Genomic DNA, 22,506 nt, shown 5'->3' on the forward strand with positions numbered 1-22,506 from the left:
TTTATAGGTTCACATTTAAATATTTCATAGTTCGAGGCGTGGGAGGGGGGTCACGGCCCCATCCCTGGGCACGGGCCTGGTGTGTATGCCATATCGTAAAATTAACTGATTCATCCTCGTCGTTGCGATTAACGCTAGGTACAAACGCAACGAAAAATATTCCAAATAGAGTAATTGTGATGGATCGGTTACATCTGGATATTTTTCTTACGTTGACTTCTTATTTCCCATCGAGAAGTTCAATATACTGAAATAGGATAAAATATAGTTTCGGTCAATCGAAGCTGACCGGGTCATGGATTTTAAAGTATTATCATTGGTCAAACGTTAAGCTAAACAGGGTTGCGATATAGCCGCGAGTTATTCGAACGTAATGCAATACAAGCAGTCCAGCAAAGCGACAGTTTAGGTGGATACCAATTATTAACCCACAAACACAATAATTGTTTCTTGTAGTTAGAAACGTAGAAAAATTCTAGTTTAAGTTAATTTTTAAATTCCATTTTAGATTAGACTGAGAGACTTTGCTTTTGCAGCCAGACAGTAATAAAGGGTGTGTCGCTACTAACTAGTCAAATTGACTCCCAACGTTGGCATGATATCAGTAAATTACTGTTCTATTTCTACAAATAAATATATAAATAACAAATAGTTTACGTTATTACAACTTTAACGTTATAAAATGGTTGGCTAGATTCGTCCTACTTATTCAAATCGCTTATATTCAACTGTACACCGTATGGTTTATGACTAACGTAGTATGTGACGTCATGGCTTGGGTTGAAGTTTGTCCCAGACGTAGGTTCGTGCAGTTCGTAAGTTTTTAGTGAGGTGAAAAGTACGAATTTATAGCTTTCCAGTTCAAATTAATACAGTCCGAGTGCACAATGGCGAGCGAGGAAACCAAAGTGACGCCAGGAGAAGAGGCAAAAGAGGATCAACAAAACGCTAAGCAACAAGAAGATGGGAAGCCAGAACAAGCACCAAGCGGGGGTGAAACCAGGCCGACAACCCAGCCAGCCCGACCTGCTGTGCATAAAACAAACTTTGAGAAGGACGTTGTGTATCTCTATCAATTCACCCGAACGCCCCTATTACCATCTCTTTCCCCATATTGTCTCAAAGTTGAAACGTGGTTGCGGCTTGCCGGTTTGAAGTATGAGGTAAGTAAAACTCATTTTTTTTTCTACATTCCATTTCTTGTTCTCCCCCACCCCTAGTCATCGCCATCATGTATGAATGGGGTGTTGGTCAGGTTTCATCCTCACGCCTGTAGCAGGAAGGCCGTGGGGAATGTGAAAGATTTAAACTCTGTGTACTTTCTGTACTTTAATGTGTGTGCAGATGTATTTCCTGCAGTCTTAATACCAGACCAGGTCTTGGGAAAATATTTTTTTCACTATGGTTGTCAGTGCTGTTTGGCGAAATAAAGATAATACGGGGAATAACAAATTTATTATATTGAACATTCCCATTTTATGCGTAGTACTTTTTCTTTATTAGATATTGCTAGATCACCTGAAGACAATTGCGGCTCGCATAGTTTCAGAGGCGAACACACGAGTTTGACAGGTATTGCTCGACTAACGTACCACGCGATTAAAGGTCTTTTTAGAGACAGGTATGTTTTCTCATACCTTTCAAAGTAGTAAGAAGTTCGGTCATATTAACAGAAATGTTAAGGTAATCTTTATTAACCTGGGTAATAAGTATACGCGCAACATACATTGCCCTTAATTGTGTACAACGTAGAAAATATTCTGTGTTGAAGTGTACATCGCCGATGACTCAAGTTTTGATATATCGTTGGGCGTAGTTTTTGAAGTTAGTGGCTTGTCCAATGAAGGGATTAGTGGGGTCATAGCCCCCCCCCCCTTTGCCTGAATATTACTAAAAATAGAACTCCACACGCAGGAAAAGATGGAAAAATGAGGGCTGATTACTAAAAGAAAGGGTACCTACACTTCCCCCCCTTATTGAAAATCCTGGCACAACACACGAGTAACAAACATATACTGCACTAGTTATTAAGGTATGACAAGATGACTCATATTTGACATACTTACTAATTGAGGCCTGCTAATGACGAATCTGAAGTTAAAAATTTGTCGGAAACTTCTAGAAATTGTAAAATAATTGTGAACCATTGACGCTAGCCCCACGAACCATTGACGTGTGGTTAGGTTAGTTTCGGTTAGGTTAAGGAAACAGTTAAAATTTTGTGTCGTGGTAGTATCAGGATCTAGAAATTGCAAAATAATTATGAACCATTGATGCTAGCCCCACGAACCATTGACGTGTGGTTAGGTTAGGCAAACATAGTTAAAATTTGATGTCGTTATATTTCCTTGTGAAACAAACAAAATCGCAAAAATCGAATGTTTCCATTCCAAAAACTAGCGCCTTATTTTTCGCTTATTTTGCAATTTCTAGACATTTCCGACAACTTTTAACTTCAGATTCATGATTAGGAGGTCTCAATTAGTGAGTATGCCAAATATGAAGAAAATCTGAGAGGGGTCCGGTCGTCTTAAGTCGTTCCGTTATTATTAAAAAAAAAAAAAAAAAAAAAAGCAATGGAAATGTCTGTAAATCTTGAAATATTAATAAAATATTTTTAGAACTAAATTTGAAAATTCAGGCGCAGGGTAAAATATTAAAGGCACAATGGCGACCTGGCACCCTTTTTTTTTAATGTTGAAAGTCATGCAAAGTAGAAAATTTGTGTGTAAAGGTTTGTAAAGAAGAAACATTTTTAAGTTTATATTACATGCATTTTTATTTCTGTCTGATAATGAGCTAAATTTGGTGCCAATTGCAGTTGAATGTAAAGGTTCAATCCAAGCTATTACTATTCTCCAATCCAAAATCTTCCCTGACAAATTCCCAGTATGTATGCATGTTCAATGCAAGCTTTTAACATATGTGGGCAATTCCATAAAGAGTGAAGCCACAATGCAGGGGTAGAGAAATACAGGTCACCCGGTCGCTATGGTGCCTACATTTTCAAATTTAGTTAAAAAAATAATCTTTTTAATATTTCGAGTTTGCCTATAGTAATTTCCATTATCTTTTTATTTTATTTTTAATAATGGATATGGTATGAGTTTTTTAATGTTTGTGCGTTTTCTATATCTTGTGTATCATTAAATGTGATAATAAACTTGCAATTATATACTGTTGTGCTGTTACTATCTGAATAGATTTGGGCTTATGTTAGAATATTTTTAATAGTTATTCATCCTGTTACCAGTTAAGCTGTCTTAATAAAGCCTGTTATCACATTTTGATTCACTGAATTTAGAATAAAGTACTATGTATCTACAGCATGTCGCTGCACGATCCCTCAAAGCATATATAGGTCATTAAGGCAGATATTTCTTCGTAATGTTTTTTCTGCATGAACTTTCGAAATGCATAATTTTTGTCTCAAATATGTAGAACCAGGCAGCACAGGCACAATTGTAACTAATTGATTAATCAGAGGTATGACATGTACACACACACATTAACACCTAAATGTACATGGGATACAGGAATGGGATTTTCGGGGGTTTGCACCCACCCTAGATATCCCCCTCTTATGTATGCACAATGCAGAGTTTGTCATCACTGAGATGGACTTAAGATTTCTTTCACAGACTGAACCTTAATTAAGGCTTTTGCTCAAGAATTAATTACTTTTAATCCAATCTTGTATTAATAAATTAAATGTTTTTAGGTCATACTTCATAGCTTTATCTTAGTGTGATTCATTGTTTTCTTTAAGCCCATACTTGAAAGAAAGTGTTGGCTTCTGAGGAAAAGGGGCTGACACCTACATTATTATTATTTTGTCTACCTCTGCCAAAATGTGAATTCTTAGATATATTTAAGTACTGTTCTGTAGGACTGACTTCATGATTTGATTTCTTTATTGGAAATATTTTGAAATCTGCTTCTTTTTGACTAACCCGGTATATCAAAATCAAAGCTATTGTTAAATCAAATTTTCGGATGAAAGCAGTAAAGAACTCAAAAGTCATAGTGGTAAATGCAAACTCACTTTAAAATAACTCCCGATCACAATTTTTTTCTATCGAACCGCTATTAAAGCGAAGGTTAATAATGGTAATTGCAAAATATTTTATAGTGTAGACCGCAGCTATATCCATTTTGCAGGTCCATCCCCCCCCCCCCCACCCGCTCCCCCGAAAAAAAGTCAGGGTATGCGAATGGATGTTAGCGTGGCAGGTTGAAAAGATACTAATCTAACAAGGTTAGTTTTCTCGCAAATATCACGTGACTTAATAGGTCAGTAGCAGAGATGATTTTTTGTACAGCAGCATTGGCTAATTTCTTCTCAAAATGAGTAAATTGAAAGCACATAGCAGCACTTGTGGACTATTTCTGGCTCGCATACCGAATGAAAAGTTCGATGGCGGAAAGCATACAACTTTCTGTGCTCATGTGGAACAGAATGTTGCGTAGGTTTCAACGAGAAACATTTTTCTTCCCGAAACTCAAAAATAAAACCTCCATAATTGTGTCGCGATGAGCGGTATAACTACGCAGAAACCGGCGTAGATATTCATGGGTCGTCTCGCTGGAATTCATCCTCCAAAGCGACCAAGGTTGCCTTGCGGATGCCGACCGTCCTTGAAAGATTTCCAACCAGGGAATTTGTTGCTTTCAAGTTCATAGGTGCAGCTGCTAAAGAAAGGCGGTCGCGTTGTAGCTGCTTTCGAACCGACGTCCGTGCGAAACCAGGTGGATGGATAATCGTGAAATGCAGAGGATATTCACATTCAGAAGTGTATTCCGGCAAACGGAAGGCTTATCTTTCCGGTGACGTGACGTAGTAACAAAGAGAGTTGTTGTCTAGTCCCTCCACGTTTCGTACGCGTGGAAAGAGCATCAATTAATGTCCAGGCGACTCCCGACCCTTGTCTGGGTGCTGTAAATTCGCAAGTAGCTAAAGCGTGCGTACAACATGCAAAGTTGTGCTTTCATACGGCACGTAAGATGAAATCACTGTTAATCAGCGTTCTGAGTGGAAAAAATGTAGCGTAGCGGTCTAAGAGAGTATGCCATATTCGAATAGTTGCAGCAATTTCTTATATTTTTCAAGTTACCAGCAGTACAATTTTGATTTAGAATTCAAATTTTGCAAATTCTGAACCAATGACAAACTGTTGGAGGACATTTTGTTTCCGTCGTTGTGAATGATTGATTTGGTTTGATTGATTGTGTGTTTAAGTCCACTTTGTGCACAGTAAGGCTAATCGGGACTGGACCTACAGTTTAAAGTGGGATCCGAACCACTATGCCTCCACCAGATATCGAACCCGGAACCCCTGCGTCATCGGGAGGTCCCGTTGTGAATGAAAACTCCCTCTTTCAGTTCTAACAATATTTAATTTTTAAAGGGAAAATCTTATATTTGAACCACGATCTTGTATTAATCACTAGATAAACAAATGGCCCTGTTTTTCCTAATCGACTAAATGCTGGAAGAACTCCGACGACTAGCATATAATGAATGAACGAAGGACATGGCAAACAATACGTTGATCGAGTTTCGAAAAAGGTCACTCGGGTGTTGGAGTAAACATTGAACACGTCTGCCGTACATAGTAGACTACCATGCAAGAAACCCGGGTTCGATCCCCGGCGGGGGAGAATCGGCATTTTTTTTTTCCATCTGTTCAAGCTGCTCCGGCGCTCACCAGCGTCGTATAAAGTGGGTACCTGGAGGAAACTTTGGGGGGTAAATGCGGCCGGGGGCGTGGTGCTGATCACATCACCCCCACCTTCGGCCGTGATCAAGAAAGTGTGGAAGAAAAGTATATTTCTGAGGTTTTCTACGTCAGCTGAACTCAACAGAAACATAAGATACTTTTATAGCAGTATAAGGGTTTCGATTGTTTTATCTTTTGTCAGTTATGTAAAGGCTGCATTACGTGTAAATCCAGCATTAAAACACCGGAGTTTGTGCTGTTCGTCTAGACTAAAATTAGTGATATCATGATTGACGTTTGTCATATGCGTCTATTAGGATTCACTGGTATTGCTCGGCAAATTGTCCATGACTATTTTTATTAATTTTTTTCTCTTACACAGTGTTTTTAAGCGATGAGTTTGTATGTATGTTGGTGCAGAAGAAGTTGTCAACAACTTGTTTTGAGTTTTTAATTCTTTACGCTCTTATTAGGTCAAATAAAGTCGTATTTTATCGCATAATTATTTCTCCGATTATGTGATTTAAAAAAATCTGGCGATATTACCGGTACTTAAAAATAATTTATAACTAGGTAGTCTGTCTTTTGTACAAGATTAGGAATCACGGACTATTCGGTCGTGAGTATACATTATTAATCTTCTGTCAGAGATTCTGAACCGCTATCATTGGTTTCTTTATCTGATGCGAAGATTACACGAGGAAAAGTTATAAAGTTATTTTGGTCTGAATTAACAGGCTGCGACTATTATGCGGTGAAATACGGTATTATCAGACTTAAATGTTGATTCGGGCAGTTGATGTGATTTTTTTAAAATCAAAACTTAAAAGTTATTAATTGGTAGTTAATCCCGAGCGTCTGGGCTCATTTGTCGTAGGTTAGGCTTTTTCATTTCGAAAGTGAATGAATGGACCATGTTGCGGCAAGTTTATGAAGTAATAAAGTCGCCGCAGTAGCCGCGGTGGTCTGGTTGGTAGGGCGTCTTTCATGCGGGAGACCTGGAATCGATTCCCGAAGTGGGTGACCTAAGGTGGGATTTTTTAGGCCTTGTCCTCGCATAAAGCGGCTCTGGTGCTCACCCAACCTCAAACAATGGATACGTGTGGGCTACCCAGGGGGAGTAATGCCGGCCGAAGCGTGGTGCTGATCACATCACGTTCAGAATAGCAGAGATCGAGAATATGGGTGCCCGCCCCTCATTCCATAAATGTGCCTTCATGGCACAGTACCGTATGTACGGGGAACTTTACCTTTTAACTTGTTAAAAGCATTGCGGTCATTGCCCATTACCGTCAAGGCACGTAAGTGTGTTCAGAGTTTAACTATCTTTGTCATTGTGGAGGTGATGTTATCGGCACCACGCTCCCATTTCCTGTACTTCCTTTTCTCCACAGGTACCCATTTTATTTGAGGCTGTGGGAATCCCAGAGCTCACTTATACAGGGTCATGGTCCGAAAATCCCTACCTTACACCACTCACCCTGGGAATCGAACCCGGATTTCCCGAATGGCAGTCGGGCGCCCTACCGACTGTATCATTGCGGCTCCCTGTTCTTTTGCACTCGCATGCTGTTCTAGGCTCTGTACTGTTAGGGATTATAGTCCCCTTTTAGCCCAGCAGTCCTAATAAAAGAACGTCATACGTAGGAAAATACGGCAGAATGCTGACCACTAAAAAGGCATTCATACCCTGGGCACGGCACTGCTTAAATTTGAAGAAACAGTTTGAATTTTGATCATAAACACAAGATTTAACACCTTCGGTTAGATTTTATAAATAAGTAAATGTCGTTGAAATGTTTTACCTTACTCAGCGGAGATCTTTCAGGAGATGCTGCGATTCGATCTATATTAGTGTCCTTTACAGAATAATAGCTATCAGATAAGTTTAAAGCGTAATATTGTTACTTAGAGGTGCGTCCTCTCGTCACAGAAAAGTAGTAACTTTCATAGTGGAAGAATCCAAAACAGGAAAGTATCAGAATCGGGAGTCTCTGTAAGGAGTCTGTGTTGGTTTTATGAAGTAGTGTTTAATGCCATCGCTTCGTACTCAAGGGATTGCCCATTCGGCGCATAATTTCGGATGGTATTTTAATTTGCAGGGTTTGAAGGCGAGAGATCCGGAGTGGGAAATCTCGAGGAATTTTTCCTCCATGTGTACATAAACGAGTCTGGGGCTTATGGCGTTACTGGACGACGAGGACATGTTCGAAAATTCCCGTTCTTTCGATAAATCACTGTTGAATTCGAAATTGTGAATAATCACTGTAGAATTCCTTAAAGGGCGTTCAAGTGAATATTCGTCTGGTTTGATTTTACAGAGATGTCTATGGATAAGTCCCACGGCGCTACGAAATGATCATAGAGATTCGCTAGATGAAAGCAGACGTCAGTGACGGAGTGGTTAGCACAGCGCGATACGGTGCCAGGGGTCTCGGGTTCGAATTCCTTCCTCAACTTCGCGATTAGTCACAAGTAGCAGAAAAACGAAGTGAAATAAACCAAATCAATCACTTGAAGAAAATACGAGCAGATATGCTTGTTCAGAATATGCAATATGATAGCAGTTTTTCGAAAGTAGAGGGATTTTGGAAAATTCTTTTTCCTGGCCGTTTAGTGCGACCTTAACCGACCAATGATAGAGAAGGCTTTTTTTTTTTTAACTTGTCAGGTTTATGGACTTAATTTCTGGAAACAATTTAATACAAATATGGCGAGAACAAACCGTGCTGCTATAAGTTCAAACGTGTCAATTAAGAAGCAACATCGGCAAATTTGCGGAGATGTCAACGCTGTAAAATACGCCTACCCCACTGCGATATTGCAGTTGCACACTTGCTTTCGAGGTTCATTTACCCCGAATGCACTCCACAGGCGTAGACCGCGCTCTCCCACCGGCTGGAACCGGCCTCGGTAACAAGCAAGCCAGCCACCCTCGCCGCGTCTGATGCAGTGGATCAATACGGCTGAACCTCGCTTGCACGTGACACCCGTCTCCCACGTAGTCTGGACACTGTGATGTCATCCCTACCAAAGACGGATAGTTGCCATGGTAACCGAAATCCGACCCAGCCTGCCCTTCGTTCTTTTCTACAATCAATAAAAGTTTTGTTTGGCGCGAAATTACAAGGTTGTGTCGATACTATTTCTCGTAGCAATCGCGTGGAAACACGCGAAGGTTGAAACCTAAGCTTTGACAGTTTTTTCTTCAAAAGGTGCGTTCTTGATTGAACTACTGCAGAGCTGTCGCTAGCTTGAAATTAAATGGATTTATTCCATATTATTTCAATTTCACATATCGTATTTATGGCTGGACTTCGCCCTCTAGACTTATGAGAATGGGGTTCAGTTTAGGAATGGGAAAATTTTCGGCCAATGCCCACATTGTTCGATGGCTCTTTATCTCACGTAACAGTTGCACAAGAGCGATATTTTGATAGATTGGACAAGTTCGCGCTTTCGCCGAAAGAATACAATGATTTGCATCTGCTTCTTGAGATTACATGCTTCGGAGCTCAAACAATGAAACCGTGTACAACACAAAATGTCATATATATTTATTTCTGCTTTCGACCAAACTTTTCTTGCTCTCATGCATAGGTGCCGCGGGGAAGAAGATGCGAAAGGGTTTTGCTGCACCTCTTAATATTCCTCTGCATCTGCCATGTTACGTTATGTATGGCTTACTAAAACTTTGTCGTCACATTGGTTACACCGCTGTCTTTGTAGAGAACAGACATTGATCGTAACCTGAAAGAGAACCGGCATTTGCTTCTCTCTATTGGGGGGGGGGGGGCGAGAGAGTACAATTATTAGTGGCTGTTGTCTTTCTTCCACCATTACTATTTTTTTATTGGTAAAAATTTATTTTTCCTTTTTAAGACACAGTATATGGTCATTGGTCTGCACAAGCAAGCTTTGTTCGTTTCAAATTACAAAACATGCGCTTGTAGTGGCCAAAACAAACAAAACTCAAACAGGTCACTAGTAGTCTTCAGTTTCATTGGCATATTTTCATAAAAGCCTATTAAATGTTCATTGGTATTTGATGTAATGGCTAAAGAATGCACGTTTTCTTTATTTTCAACATCACACCCACAAAATTTCATTCCACGCCCCATCAGCACACGCGCTGCTCTCCTATCATACCTACAAAAAAATATTCAGATTACATCTGATTGTTGCGGAACTTACCTCGTGTACAAACTTTTTGTTAACCTGTACCAATTAGTTTATGGTCAGACATGAAAACATAATGTGCAATCATTTCATAAAAGAAGGCAAATCTGCTACATTACTAAGTGCAGTCTGCTTCTTTCATGCATGGCGCCAGAACATTTTGACCGCTGGGCAGGAGCCAAATACAAGTGATAAATTAGGGTTGACATATATAAAGTTTGAGTTTCACACACAGATATTCCCTCTCCCGAATTCCTTTGTATTTCTTTCACCTTTTCTCATTGCTATTGAACGTCATATTTTTCCCTTCCACCATTTTTCTCTGCTTGTATTACCCCCGTCCCCCTCTCTCTGTGTTTTAAGACACATCTGCGTGCACGGTAATCCGTTCACTAAATCTTCTGATTAAAATTCTCTGTCCATTCGTGTCTAGAAAAAAAAGTAGCGAAAGTAACCAATATAGTCACCTGTTGTAAAGTCTCTTGGCTTATCATTCCTATCTTTCGATCCCACTTTAAACTGTAGGTCCAGTCCAGATTAACTTTACTGTGCATAAAGTGGACTTAAACCACCAACCCAATCAATTCTGTGTGAATCTTGATATGGCCTCCGTACTTCTCTCATTCATGTGTCCCTTCCCTGATGCCCTTCAATTGCTCAGTATGTACTTCGCTTTGTACAGTCATGGACACTTCTGGGTTGTAACGATTCCATTGAAAGTTAATGGATGCCATAGTCTCGTTAGTCGGCTAAATGCAGTCCAGGGCGTACTATGTGGAATACAGTCTGACATTGGGTTGGTAGATTAAGAGTATATTGTTAAATTCATGAGACAATTATTGAAAATATGGATCAAAATCAGTTTTCCATCCAAAATTTGCTTTCCCTCTGTAATCCGTTATCCTTCAAGAACCTGTTTTGCTTCTGTAATTCTTCTCCCTCCGAACTCCGGATAGTATATTTTCCGAATCTGGATTCTGGATTTTTTTGGCCATCCCTAGTTCAGTTGCACATTTACAGGGTGTCCAGTAAAATGTACACACTTTTTGATTGTAATGTCAGTGTTTATTAACACACTGTTCGTTTTGGCAATTTAAAAGAATCCACAGAAATAAAGAATTTTTAAAACCGATGACCTTTCTGGCAATGTGTAGCAGTGGAATTGAAAACTTCAACAATAATTTCGTTCAACATGGGGGTACATTATCGTTCTAGGACTACCTTCAATTAGTAGACTCGTGAAGGGGTTTGTATCGTTAAATGTACCCTCATAAAAAAAGAAGCTTATTCTCTTTCCTTTCCCATTTCCCATTCTTCCTTTCATTTTATTTTCCCTTCTTCGAGCTTCTTTCTTTATTTTTCCCTTCCACGAAAGGGGGAGAGAGAGAGAGAGAGCAGAAATGAGGAATGGAAAAAAGGGGGAAAGAGAAAAGAAATGAAGTCATTTTTTTGGGTAGAGAGAGGGGAAGAGATATGAGTAGACACTTTCCTCTTTCTTTTTCTGCCTCCCAGAAGAATAGAGATATCCTTACTCCCCTCTTTCTTTCACCCTGACACAGGCGCGTATCCAATGTGAAGGGTGCCCAGGGGGCTTGAGCCCCCCCCAAAAGTTTTCGGTTTACGCTAGATAAAATCAGTTTTTTGTTTCTTGTGTGTGTGAAATTAAATAATTTGAGAGAAATAATTATAGAGGCAAGACAGATTGTTCTATAACCCTGTTATTGATAATAGCACATATCCAAGGTGGGGATCAGGGTGGCGGGGTCGAACCCCCTCCCACAGCAGATGTTTCAGTTTATACTAGAATACTTGAATAATATGACTATAATTTAAGGAGAGAAATAATTATCGAGACAAGGCAGAGAATGTTCTATAATCCCTTTCATTAATAATGTTGCACGTAAACCTTTCTTGTGCTTTCGTTGTTGCAGCGAGTAAAGATTGTGTAAAGTGTCATCATTTGGAAGCTACACAACAAAGCTAGTGCCACGAGTAGGACGATTCGTTCTACAAATTATTTATTCTCTGGAAAGGGCTAGAGGGAACGTTCTTAAGTATGAGATGAAGTCGTACTACTGGCAAGATTAACGAAATGTTTTATCTGCAGAACATTCTAGAATATAATGAAGATATAAATACCCAGCTTCAATTTCCTGGTTAATCAGTACAACAGAATCTGTTAGTATTTCAAAGATGAAGAGGACTATTGACACAATTTCCCGTAAAGTATTAGTCTACTTCTAGTTCAGGTCCAAAGCTGAAGAAATTGACGACTGTGGAATTCTCGGAGCTAGTGCTAGTTCGGGACATGAGCCAAAGAGATTGAAGGTCTCTAAAGTGAATATTTCAGTAGTACTGAATTTTGGAACGGTTTATTAAAAATAATAATAAGCTCTGTAGATCAAAGTTTTGAGTGATGATTTATTTGTGCTCGGGTCAAATTTCATGTATCCAGTCAGAGACTTTCATGGGATAAAAAGGACTTTTATTTAAGCCAACTTGGTTCGACACACACTCAAACAATTAACTAAGACAAAGGGATAGCCGAAAATTTTATGAATGTCGAGAAGAGAAAGCAAGATGATGTTGCATATGTAGACATTTGTTTTAGCAGAAATTGTAGGCCCTACCAAGGCCTGAACCAGTGTCTGACATATCGTCCCATTGCTCTACTAGCATACCCAGGATTTCAAAAGGAGGGGGGGGGGTTACGTATACCTTTTTTGGTAGTAAGCCCTCATTTGGCCTTATTTTTCTGCCTTTGACTTTCCTTTCTTTTAGGAATACTGGTCCAAAGGGGGGTTATGGCCCTCACCAACACTCCCTTGGGCACACCACTGGAGATAAATGAGTGAGCATTTTATCATATTGGGAGACGAAACTTTAGATATGTTGTAAACGGAAAGATTTTTAATGTCCATTAATTGTTTTGCGATCCAGCTGTGTTCGAGAAACTTCCTTTATTTCATGCCGATATATGACAAGACTGCTGAAGGTGTGACAGAGACAGTTGAACTTGCGAGTGCTTATTCCGGAATATGAACAATTTGGTGGGTTTCGTCTTCGATAAGAGCTGCAGACATGGGAGGACAAGACACAGGAGTGGTGTTTAGGCTCGAATCAGAGAGAAATATTAGAGAACTGTCTGCATCCACTTTGCAGTCCACAGTTGGAATCTCGCGTTGTCTAGTGGATTGTCCATCCCGTGCTTGTGTAATAGCTAGGGCCCGGACTTTTACGATTTTATAGACATAATTTTAGGCTTTATAAAGAGATTATTTAGCCCTTTTTTCCCTACCCATATTTTTATTGAAATCAATCACAAATCTTTGCATTTACATGAGCATCAATACTGCAAACACATTTTCTTCACATATTACATGTTTACTAAAACCAGTTTTTAGAAAATGCAGAAAATAATAAAAATTTAAAACTTGTCATTAAGCTATTTCTTTTGTAATGCCAACTTTGCTTCCCTTTTCTTTCTCATGCTCTTTCCCTTCTCTCATTTCCATTCCCCCTTCTCTCTGTCTGTGTGTGTGTGTGAGAGAGAGAGAGAGAGGGGGAGAATACGTTTTCATATTGCCGTACATTAACAATGTGTTCACTCTGATGAAACAAAACAAGGTTTCAGCATTTTTTTTTTACATTTATTTAGCTGAAATGTTCAATTTAGCCTTTTTTAGGATCTTAACTCCTTTTAGCCGTTTGTAGGACCTGTAGGATTCATGTATTTCATTAAGAAATACCAAGTAAGGAAGAAATAGTTTAAAACCTGAGAATCCCGACCCTTGTAATAGCTTCGTAAAAACAATCAGACATAGATGTTTTGATGTCCAACACGTTCTGCCAAAAATTGCCACCTTAAAGGGTGGCTACGATTTAGGGGACAGTTACTCCCCATTTTTATGCCTCCACACTGTGTCCTTACAATGCTAAGCCTTGTCTACCAAGAGAAAGTATACTTTCCTTGCCCCCCCCTCTCCTTCCTGCATTTTGACACGAAAAGTCCACCACTGGCCTTAATCATACACTCACGAGGTCTCTCTAGACCCCTTAAAAATATGTTGTTCAGCCCCCCTCCCCCCAAAAGGAATTTCTGGATATGTGCCTGCCCTGGCATTTCCTGCGTGTGTGTGAGAGAGAGAGAGAGAGAGAAATGTTAAGATTAAAGAAAAAAAGGTAAAGAAAAACTAAAGATAGGTGAAGAAAAGGTCATGAAAAATCGAGAAATTTTGTTTTGTTATTTTGGTAAACACCCTGTATAATCTTCTGTTTGCCGAAAGTATTCTACATATACACACCCAGTCGTACTATATAAATATTTCAAAGCTCTGAATGAAATGACAGAAGATACTTGTAAAATATTTTATCCTATGGATATGTGTTACGTGGATATATTGTGTACACAAAGCACAAAATGACCACCTTTGACCTGCACATGGGACCTAAGTTTGTGGCCACTCATCAGTTGCATTACACCTGTATCGAGGGGGGGAAAATCTTCCACTGCCTTCACAAGATAGTGATTCAGACAGTGGCGAAGCGTAGAGTTCCTAGCAGGGTAGGTACAGAAGTGCAATAATTTCCATTAGTTGCTTAAATCTGTAAAAAGAAAGTGTGGGGGAGGGCTATGTCATGGAGAGTGGTTCAGTGTCTCTCCAGACCGCTTCTTTACTTGCCAGTGGCGTGACATTTTCAAAAGTGTTGTTACCGGCCATCAGTACGATAATTATGTCTTAGACGTTCTCCTCCCACCCACCAGATGTCATCCATCTAGATTTTTGTTCATTACTGTTTTTTTTATTTGTTTGTATTTTTTCAACCCCTGATTTATGCACACACCTCCAGAAAGAACTACCAATAATGAGACATCGCGAAAATCCAACGAATAGTGCTTGAGCCCTGTTGTCAATTCTTCATCACTTTTTCTAAATATATTTATTTATTTTGCAATTGAGGTGAAAAGGACTAGAAGAACCCCATAATTTTTGGGTCAGTCTGACGTTTGTGCCGTGAGCAGACTACAGAATTCTGCACTTTCAGCGACTGTCAGTTTGGTATGTTTATTGCTGCCAACTTAGTTTTTTTTTTAGCAAGACTTCCGCGCACCGAGGAAAACACAATTGTTATCTGTTGTCTAACTAAAGGAATGGTTGTAATTAATTCCAGTCTTGGCTTTCTAGATAAATGAATTTCTGACACCTGTATGTGCAAGTAAACATAATTTAAATTTTGAATATTTTCGTCTCATTTGTTCTGATCTAGGCTAATCGTGACGATGAGAATGTATGGAGAATGAATTAAAGATGATCAGGAAACATTGATATAACCACAATTAGGTCACCTGGCTTCGTAACGTGTTAGGATGACGACTACGGGGCTTTCAAGAAAAAACATAAGTAAAGGTGACCTCTCTCATTCAGTGTGTATACTTCGCATCCTAGTTTGTTCTACCCCTTGTGTTAGTAGACACCTTTACGTGATAATAGAACATAGGATCCTTGTTTGGGACCGGGCAACATGATAGGTTACTATGTAACATGTAGTTGCTTGAGAGAATAGAATTCCAATTTTAGGCGCAATTTAGCTCTTTTCTGGCAATCCAATGTGACAACACTGGCCTGTTCTGCCAGACCTGAAACAGACATGGCCCGCGCAATAACCCCATAACCCTCTTTGTCCTAAACCCAAAAAAGTCTTCCCTTGCATTGTACTCTCATTGACCGCCCTCTTCTCTTGTTATCCCTTCAGGCTAAACGAAACTGCCTACCTCTTCGCTTGTGTCGGCTGCATAAAAAAAATGTCTGCTTTGCTTGTAATATTTATTCAACGACAGTGTTAACGCATTAAATAACGTTTCAACAACTTTGAATTTTTTAAAATATTTTGCTCTCACTTGCCACTGCTACTTGCAAAGGAAAATATAGTTGAAAACATTTTAGAAATGATTGTTATAAGAAGGAAACATGAAAGACCAAAAGTGGGTCCAACCTTACTGATGATGACATCTTCACTCAATTAAGAACTCGATTGTTCTTGCATTTCAGTCCAGCACTTCTTGCATAAGTCTCATTGCTGCACACAACACGAATCAAAAACAAAGCTCTACCATCACGAACCTCACGCTCAGAGCCAAGCTCCCTTCTAGCGTCGTGAGCAGGAGGCAAGTTTTCACAGAGGGGAAACGAGCGAGGGAATCCCCGTTCACGATAAAAATAAATTATTCTATTCCCAGTGAAAGTAAAACTACTTTGTAAATATAAGGCGTAACTATCATTTTAATTTACGTAATTTGGTATGAAGACTTACTTTACAAATATAAGTTATTTTGACTTTCTGTTTATGCTACGGTGTTGGGTGAATCGACAAGACCATCAGCACTCTGACCAGAAAACGAAGTCAGAACTACAGTTATGCTACAGTACTCCGTAATTTTCAATTTCACTTACACTTGTCGATGAAAGGAAGGAAATCCTAAGTTTCGTACAAAATATGGAGAATGTACAATGAAAGAGAAGTCTCTCTGCACGAACACAGGCTAATGTTTATAAAAAATGCTGATACACCACAAATTTCCAACCCTGGCGGAAATGCAGTGTTGCTGATATTCTGTTCGTCCTAGTGCGTAACACAGCGAGGCTGGCCTCAGGAGCACGTTATAAGCATACGTACAGTACTCGTAAGATTAGGCTTCCCGCATATACAACCGTAGGATGGAATGTGAAGAGAAGAGACCCCAGCAAATGTGCCTCACTCCGTGGAAAGTTCGTATACTGGACAGGGTTAGAATTTTTTTTGAAATTATCATAAATGAAAATTCCAAACTTTTCTATTGCATTACATATGTTTTGATGAAATAAGTAAATACACCTTTAAAAGAGTAATGGCGTGGGTAGGCCCGGCCTCCTGGCCTCATAGGATGCCTCGCCATTGGATTCAGTGGCATTACTGCATTATATCGTCTTGCAAATCATGCCTTGAAGTACAGACAACAATTTCTAGTCCAGAGAGCTGAGGCCTGCACTGCCAGATGTTCCATTTGAAGGGGAAATAAAGTTGAACACATTTGTCTCAAGCCACTGCTGGGTTGTTTAAGCCATATGAGCTGGTGCACAATCCTGCTGAAAACTCGACTCCTGGCAATGGAATAATATTGCTTAGATCCTTGACTATTGTCTCCAGGACTCTCCTGGTACACTTGGGCTGATGTATTTACCCCTTTCGTGTAGAAAAGAAGCTCAATGATGCTATCATAATGCCCAATTTCCCACCACACCATGATTGAAGCAGAATGTGGTCCCTCTGGACCCTTATTGCTAACTTCTTGTGACATACAACGTGTCTTTCTGCAAGTTGAAAGCTGCCTCCATAATATTTCTTCTGTGCCAATGCTTAATGATCCAGTAGGCACTTTGCCTTTATTGCTGTCTGAGGCTAGATAGTGGTCTGTATGTTGTTTGTAAGCTTTCAGTCCTTGGCCAGTTTGCAACATACGAGACATGGACATCTTGTAACTGGTCAGTTCACAGACAATCACCCGCCTTTCACTTTTCCAGTCTCACTGAAATGCTGGATCAAATCTCCACAAGTATCGTACTATCAAGCATTTCAGTGACATTGCAAAAGTGAAAGACTGGCCCAGTCAGGGACAGCCACTCACTATATGGGCTGTGCAACTGAAAAAATCAGTGTACGGAAGCATCAGTGATGGTCTGTTTAGCAGCCTGTAAGGTGGGGAAGTCAGATGAAATTTTCAAGATTCACTAAAGAGCTTCAAATCTCCACAAGTATCATATCAAGCTCTTAGACAATCTTGAAAATTTCAGCTTACTTCCCCATCTTACAGGCTGCTAAACAGCCACGTGGTTTTCGTAACTTTTCCATTATGAAAGCTAAAGAAAATGTTCTATCACTTCTGTAGGTCAATTAGCAATGACTTTGAACACCATGTAATGAGTCACCTCCCAGTTTGTGACTGTTTGAATTTTTTTTTGTTATTTTGTGTGCTGTAAGAAAGTGTTAAAATTCCCAATAAAACCTTACTCCTTAATTAAGAGCATAAAGATATCATTTTATTCTTTAATTTGTTTTGTTGTTGGCTGATACTGATAAAGTCTACACAGCAAGTGCTCGTTGAATGTTGGATGAATAGTTCATTCACCTCCTTAATTAATTAAGATAACGGGGTGATTGTGGTGGGTTTTGCCTTTGAAAAGGAACTACCTATTTAGAAATTTACTTTGCAAAGCCATGACATTATTTACATGTTCTAATTCATAAAATAACAAGATGGCAGAATATTGCACTAAATTACAGTGTGTTTATAAATGTATCAGATCAGTAATATTACTGATAAAATAGATGCACCATAGGCTACTGTAAAATATATTTAGAATAGTAATGTACTGGGTATTGAGTACTATGGAAAAAATGTGCGGATTCTGGAAAACTGGGGGAAATCTCATGGAAAATACAGTTAAAGTTTGCATGGGAACCCTGGGAACTGTTCATCCTCTACACATCTTACCAAGTGTCGCTCACAAAACTGCTCTCTCCCATCTGGATCATCTTCATGGAGAGCATAGACTCGTCTAGGAACATAAACTCTTCCAATCCATTCCTTCAAAATGCGATGATTTTGAAGTTCCTACATCACGACCTGCTTGCCGCACAATGTTCATGAATTGTCGTTGCATTGTAATCAACTGTTCTTGCTTTGTGGATGCCTGCAGTCTTCCGAACGTTTCTTGTTGATATTCTGAACAGTTCCATCTGCTTCAATTTGAGTAACTGCAAGTCACATAGGTGGGGGACCTGTTTGAAACTCTCTCTCCTGTGTCTGCACTTCAACTGCATTTTCAAACTTCCAGTAGTACTTTAGGATAGGATGAATTTGCTTCAGTAAATAACCGAAGTCCAGTTTTGACATGTACTTACTGCTTTGGTCTAGCTATTACCACATCATGTGGAGTTAAGACAAGAATAGTGAAAGTTTAAAAAGGTGACAAAAGTCAGAGTAAAACAATGAGTACATGCCAAAACTGTACATCAGTTACTTAGTGAAATGATGGCATGTGGTGTAGATGTAAGTTATGCCTTATATAAATTTCCTTCATTCAAAGCTGTTTTACCAGCCCCCCATGGCAGAGTGGTTAGCACATCACTCTGCGACACCAGGGGCCCCAGGTTCAAATCCCAGCCTGGACATGAATGTTTGTGAGTGTCCATTCATCAATTTCATCATATCATCACTCATCCCCATCTTCGTTAATTAGCCAAAAGTGGCACAAAAAGTGAAGTAAAATAAAGCAAATCAATCAATCAATTCAAAGCTGTTTTGACTTCACTCATTATTTCAAACTAGTTCATCAGCTGTTAAAGTGTGTACATTTTTGGGAACACCCTGTATTTTAATTGTCGAAATGTGCTTGAACATTGTATAAATAACTTATGTATTCTAGTGTGTTTCTCATGTGGCAGATGCAAGCAACACATGTTCATTAAGCTAGATGCAGGCTTTTAAAATTAACACCAATAAGAGTTCCAAAGTGCCCATGGAAAATTCTAGCTTCCTCCCTACACTAGGCCACACAGATTGTGTCAGTCCTGTTTTCTTCTTCACTTGAAGACAAATTACCCTCAACTCTTGGGTTAACTTGAGCAGGACACATTGCTGTTACATAAGCTCCAATAATATGTACAATGAAAATAGTTCTGTGCAGTGCATCATAATATGAAAGCCCAAATGGAATTTTAGGCATGTGTACACAGCCATAGTAAATGTGGTGATCAGTACCATGGGCTGCCACCCTTGTACTTCCTTCTTCCAACAGGTGCCCATTAATAGGGTGGGAAATCCCAGGGGAGTTTCCTTGTTATAAAAGTAAACCATTTGCTCCTTAAGCATATCTTAACTCAGGGTGAGGATGCTTTATTAGGATGGACAAGCATGCCGAAAATCAATTACTGAAATAAAATTGTATGAAATTTTTAGATTGTCATTAATATGTGAGGGGTGGACCTCTGTGTCAGAGTGCTTAGCACATCATCCTATGAAACTAGGGGTTCCGGGTTCAAATCCCAGCCTGGTCATGGGTGATCTTTTTGAGTGTGGCTTCATCAATTTCATAATCATCACATGCTCATTGTTGCGATTAGTAAAAGTGGCAGAAAAGCTAAATAACAAAAAATCAAAATCATTTTTGAGGGGGAAAGTTACCCAGGCTAGCAGCATACCTTTTTTTTTTTTTTTTTTAAATTAAGTTCTGCGCACCAGCTCCAGTGCGAGCCTCAGCTACTGGACAGGTCACCAGTGGTGAAACCTCCCTTAGACATGAGGGGGAGCTGCAAATAAGGGGAAACCCAAATAAGCAATACCGGACCGAGGCTATGAGTGGGTGTCCATTGGCATGAACATACTCAGCAAATACCACAGATAGCCATCCACAGCCTTGTGTCATGGTGAATAAACACCACCATAAAAGTGTTTGTCCCCACTGCCTTGTGGGCCTAGAGGGATCCAGAAAGGCTAAGGGAGTTGGAACCCTGACATAAAACAAGATTTACCTGAGAACCCACAGGTGGCAGCCTCACCACTCAGTTGTAGGCTGTGACAGGCCCAATTAGCCGATATTATATAAAAAACACTATTTGTCCCATTTTATAAATTTCCAGAGTTAGCTTGAAAACCATCTATATTTGAGAGACAGTTTAAGCTAGAAATTCTTAAAGAAATGTGTAGCTTTACTGTACAGTAACCCGCCAACTTATGTAATACGCGACTTATATAAATTCGCAATTATGTAATAAATCTCTAAAATTACAACTACTAGTGCATGTGAACGTATTTGTGGTTTTTTCGTCTATGACATCCATTGTAGTGTGCAACGACATAATATTAACTAGATTCTGCATTCACAGCAAATGTAACAAATAGTAACACGCAGTGCCAGGTTACCGGTAAACTCAGATCAGCGGAGGGCAATTTCAGTTTTTTATATTCTTTTATGTAGTTTATATCAGAGTAAATACTGCTGCATGATATTTTATTGATAAAATAATACTGTGTAAATAATATATGCATATATACATACATATAATAATAATAAATATTGCAGTTTCTTACAAAGTTACACATAAGAAATTTACAAATTTGACTTAACATAAAATTAAAGTTGCGTAAAGATTTACGGAACACATTACTTACGTAACTTGGGGTGTTACTGTACTTGGATGCATGGCTTTCTTTGCCTGTAATGTAATAAAAATATGTGCTCCTGAGAGAAAGGAGAGAACAGCTGAATTATGTATTTTAACGACTAAATATTTTTGGACTGTAAATGTATTGTAGGTTTTTGTGATATGAGAGACTTACCCTGTTTCATCTTTTCAGAATGTTGATCACAAAATTAAGTTCCGTTCAAAGAAAGGACAGCTGCCTTTTGTAGAGCTGAATGGGGAGGAGGTAGCAGACAGTGCCATCATCATTAAGGAGCTTGCACAACGATTTGACAAGGACCTCGACGCTGCACTCTCAAATGAGCAGAAGCTGGTTTCACATGCTATGATCTCGATGATTGAGAACCATTTAGTATGGTAAGTAGCCAATATAACATTTCTTGGATGTTGTTTTAAGCATCAGAATAGTTTTGAGATTTTTCGATGTTCAAAGCAAGGTCACCAGTAAAAGTCTTGAGTTAGATTGAGAGAATATTTCCAGAGGTGTTTACATCTAATATGTCATTTAATTTCAAGTGTGTGTATAGTTGTGCTCACTATGCGAATTTAGGATTTTGCTTTGTGGGGGATGCCACTAAATGACGTATTTGTAATTTCACTTCGGAGGGTAAATTTTGGGGGGCATGGAAATTTGTATGTTACCAGCCAGTAAAATAAACTAAGGGGGTTCAAAACATCCCTGGTAGGGATAGAAAATTATTATTTTGCCGGGGATAAAATTCTTTGTGGGGGGATCCCTGACATACCCCCCCCCCCCCCCCCGTTAATTCACACACTGGTTGTGGTGATTTGTAGTGACTGGTATGGCTGAAGTTAATTTAGCCTGATACATAGCATCCTACAATGGAGCTGTCTTATTATTGAATATTAATTAAAATGAAATTTATAAACAAGGGTTTTAAATCGTTGTGTGTGTGTTCATAGTTATTGTCAGGAATTTATTTTCAAAAATCCTCTTCATAAAAAGGAAAGATAAAATTGTTATTTTCCTTTAATAAACAATACATTGTCCAAGTTTTATAAATGTTAGTTAAGTAGGTAGCTATAAACTGTACACAGTTGCCAATTAAGGCTTTTGTTCTACGCAAGTACAGTATATTTATACACATGCACGATAGTTACAGATTCTTTAATGAATTGCAGGCTTTGGTTAAAGTTTGATTTCTTAAGATAATTGGATATTTAAGTGTGAAAATAACAGGAAATTGTATTCAGTTTTCTAACTTGCTTCATCAACATCATTGTTTATGTAATTGTACCAATCTGAATTGTAATTTTAGAAGTTGAATAAATTTTCTTGTCTGTCAGTTTTCTTCTATCTTATTTTTCATTAGATATTTCATTGTTCAGCATGACAGCCTTTTCG

The 22,506-nt window shown here is 39.1% G+C and overlaps 1 protein-coding gene across 1 annotated transcript in view; it reads left to right on the forward strand.

Annotated features, from left to right (window-relative positions):
* The first annotated feature begins 780 nt into the window (after positions 1-780).
* The window catches only part of fax (failed axon connections), a 38,476-nt gene continuing 16,750 nt past the window's right edge, over positions 781-22,506 (forward strand). Inside the window, exons 1-2 of the mRNA XM_083110084.1 lie at positions 781-1,163; positions 21,295-21,497. Coding sequence (XP_082966210.1) covers positions 888-1,163; positions 21,295-21,497 — 479 coding nt within the window. The 5' untranslated portion in view covers positions 781-887. The remainder of the gene's footprint in view (positions 1,164-21,294; positions 21,498-22,506) is intronic.

The sequence above is a fragment of the Lepisma saccharinum genome, chromosome 23 (assembly GCF_977018435.1).
Source record: "Lepisma saccharinum chromosome 23, izLepSacc3.1, whole genome shotgun sequence".
Classification (NCBI taxonomy): Eukaryota; Metazoa; Arthropoda; class Insecta; order Zygentoma; family Lepismatidae; genus Lepisma; species Lepisma saccharinum.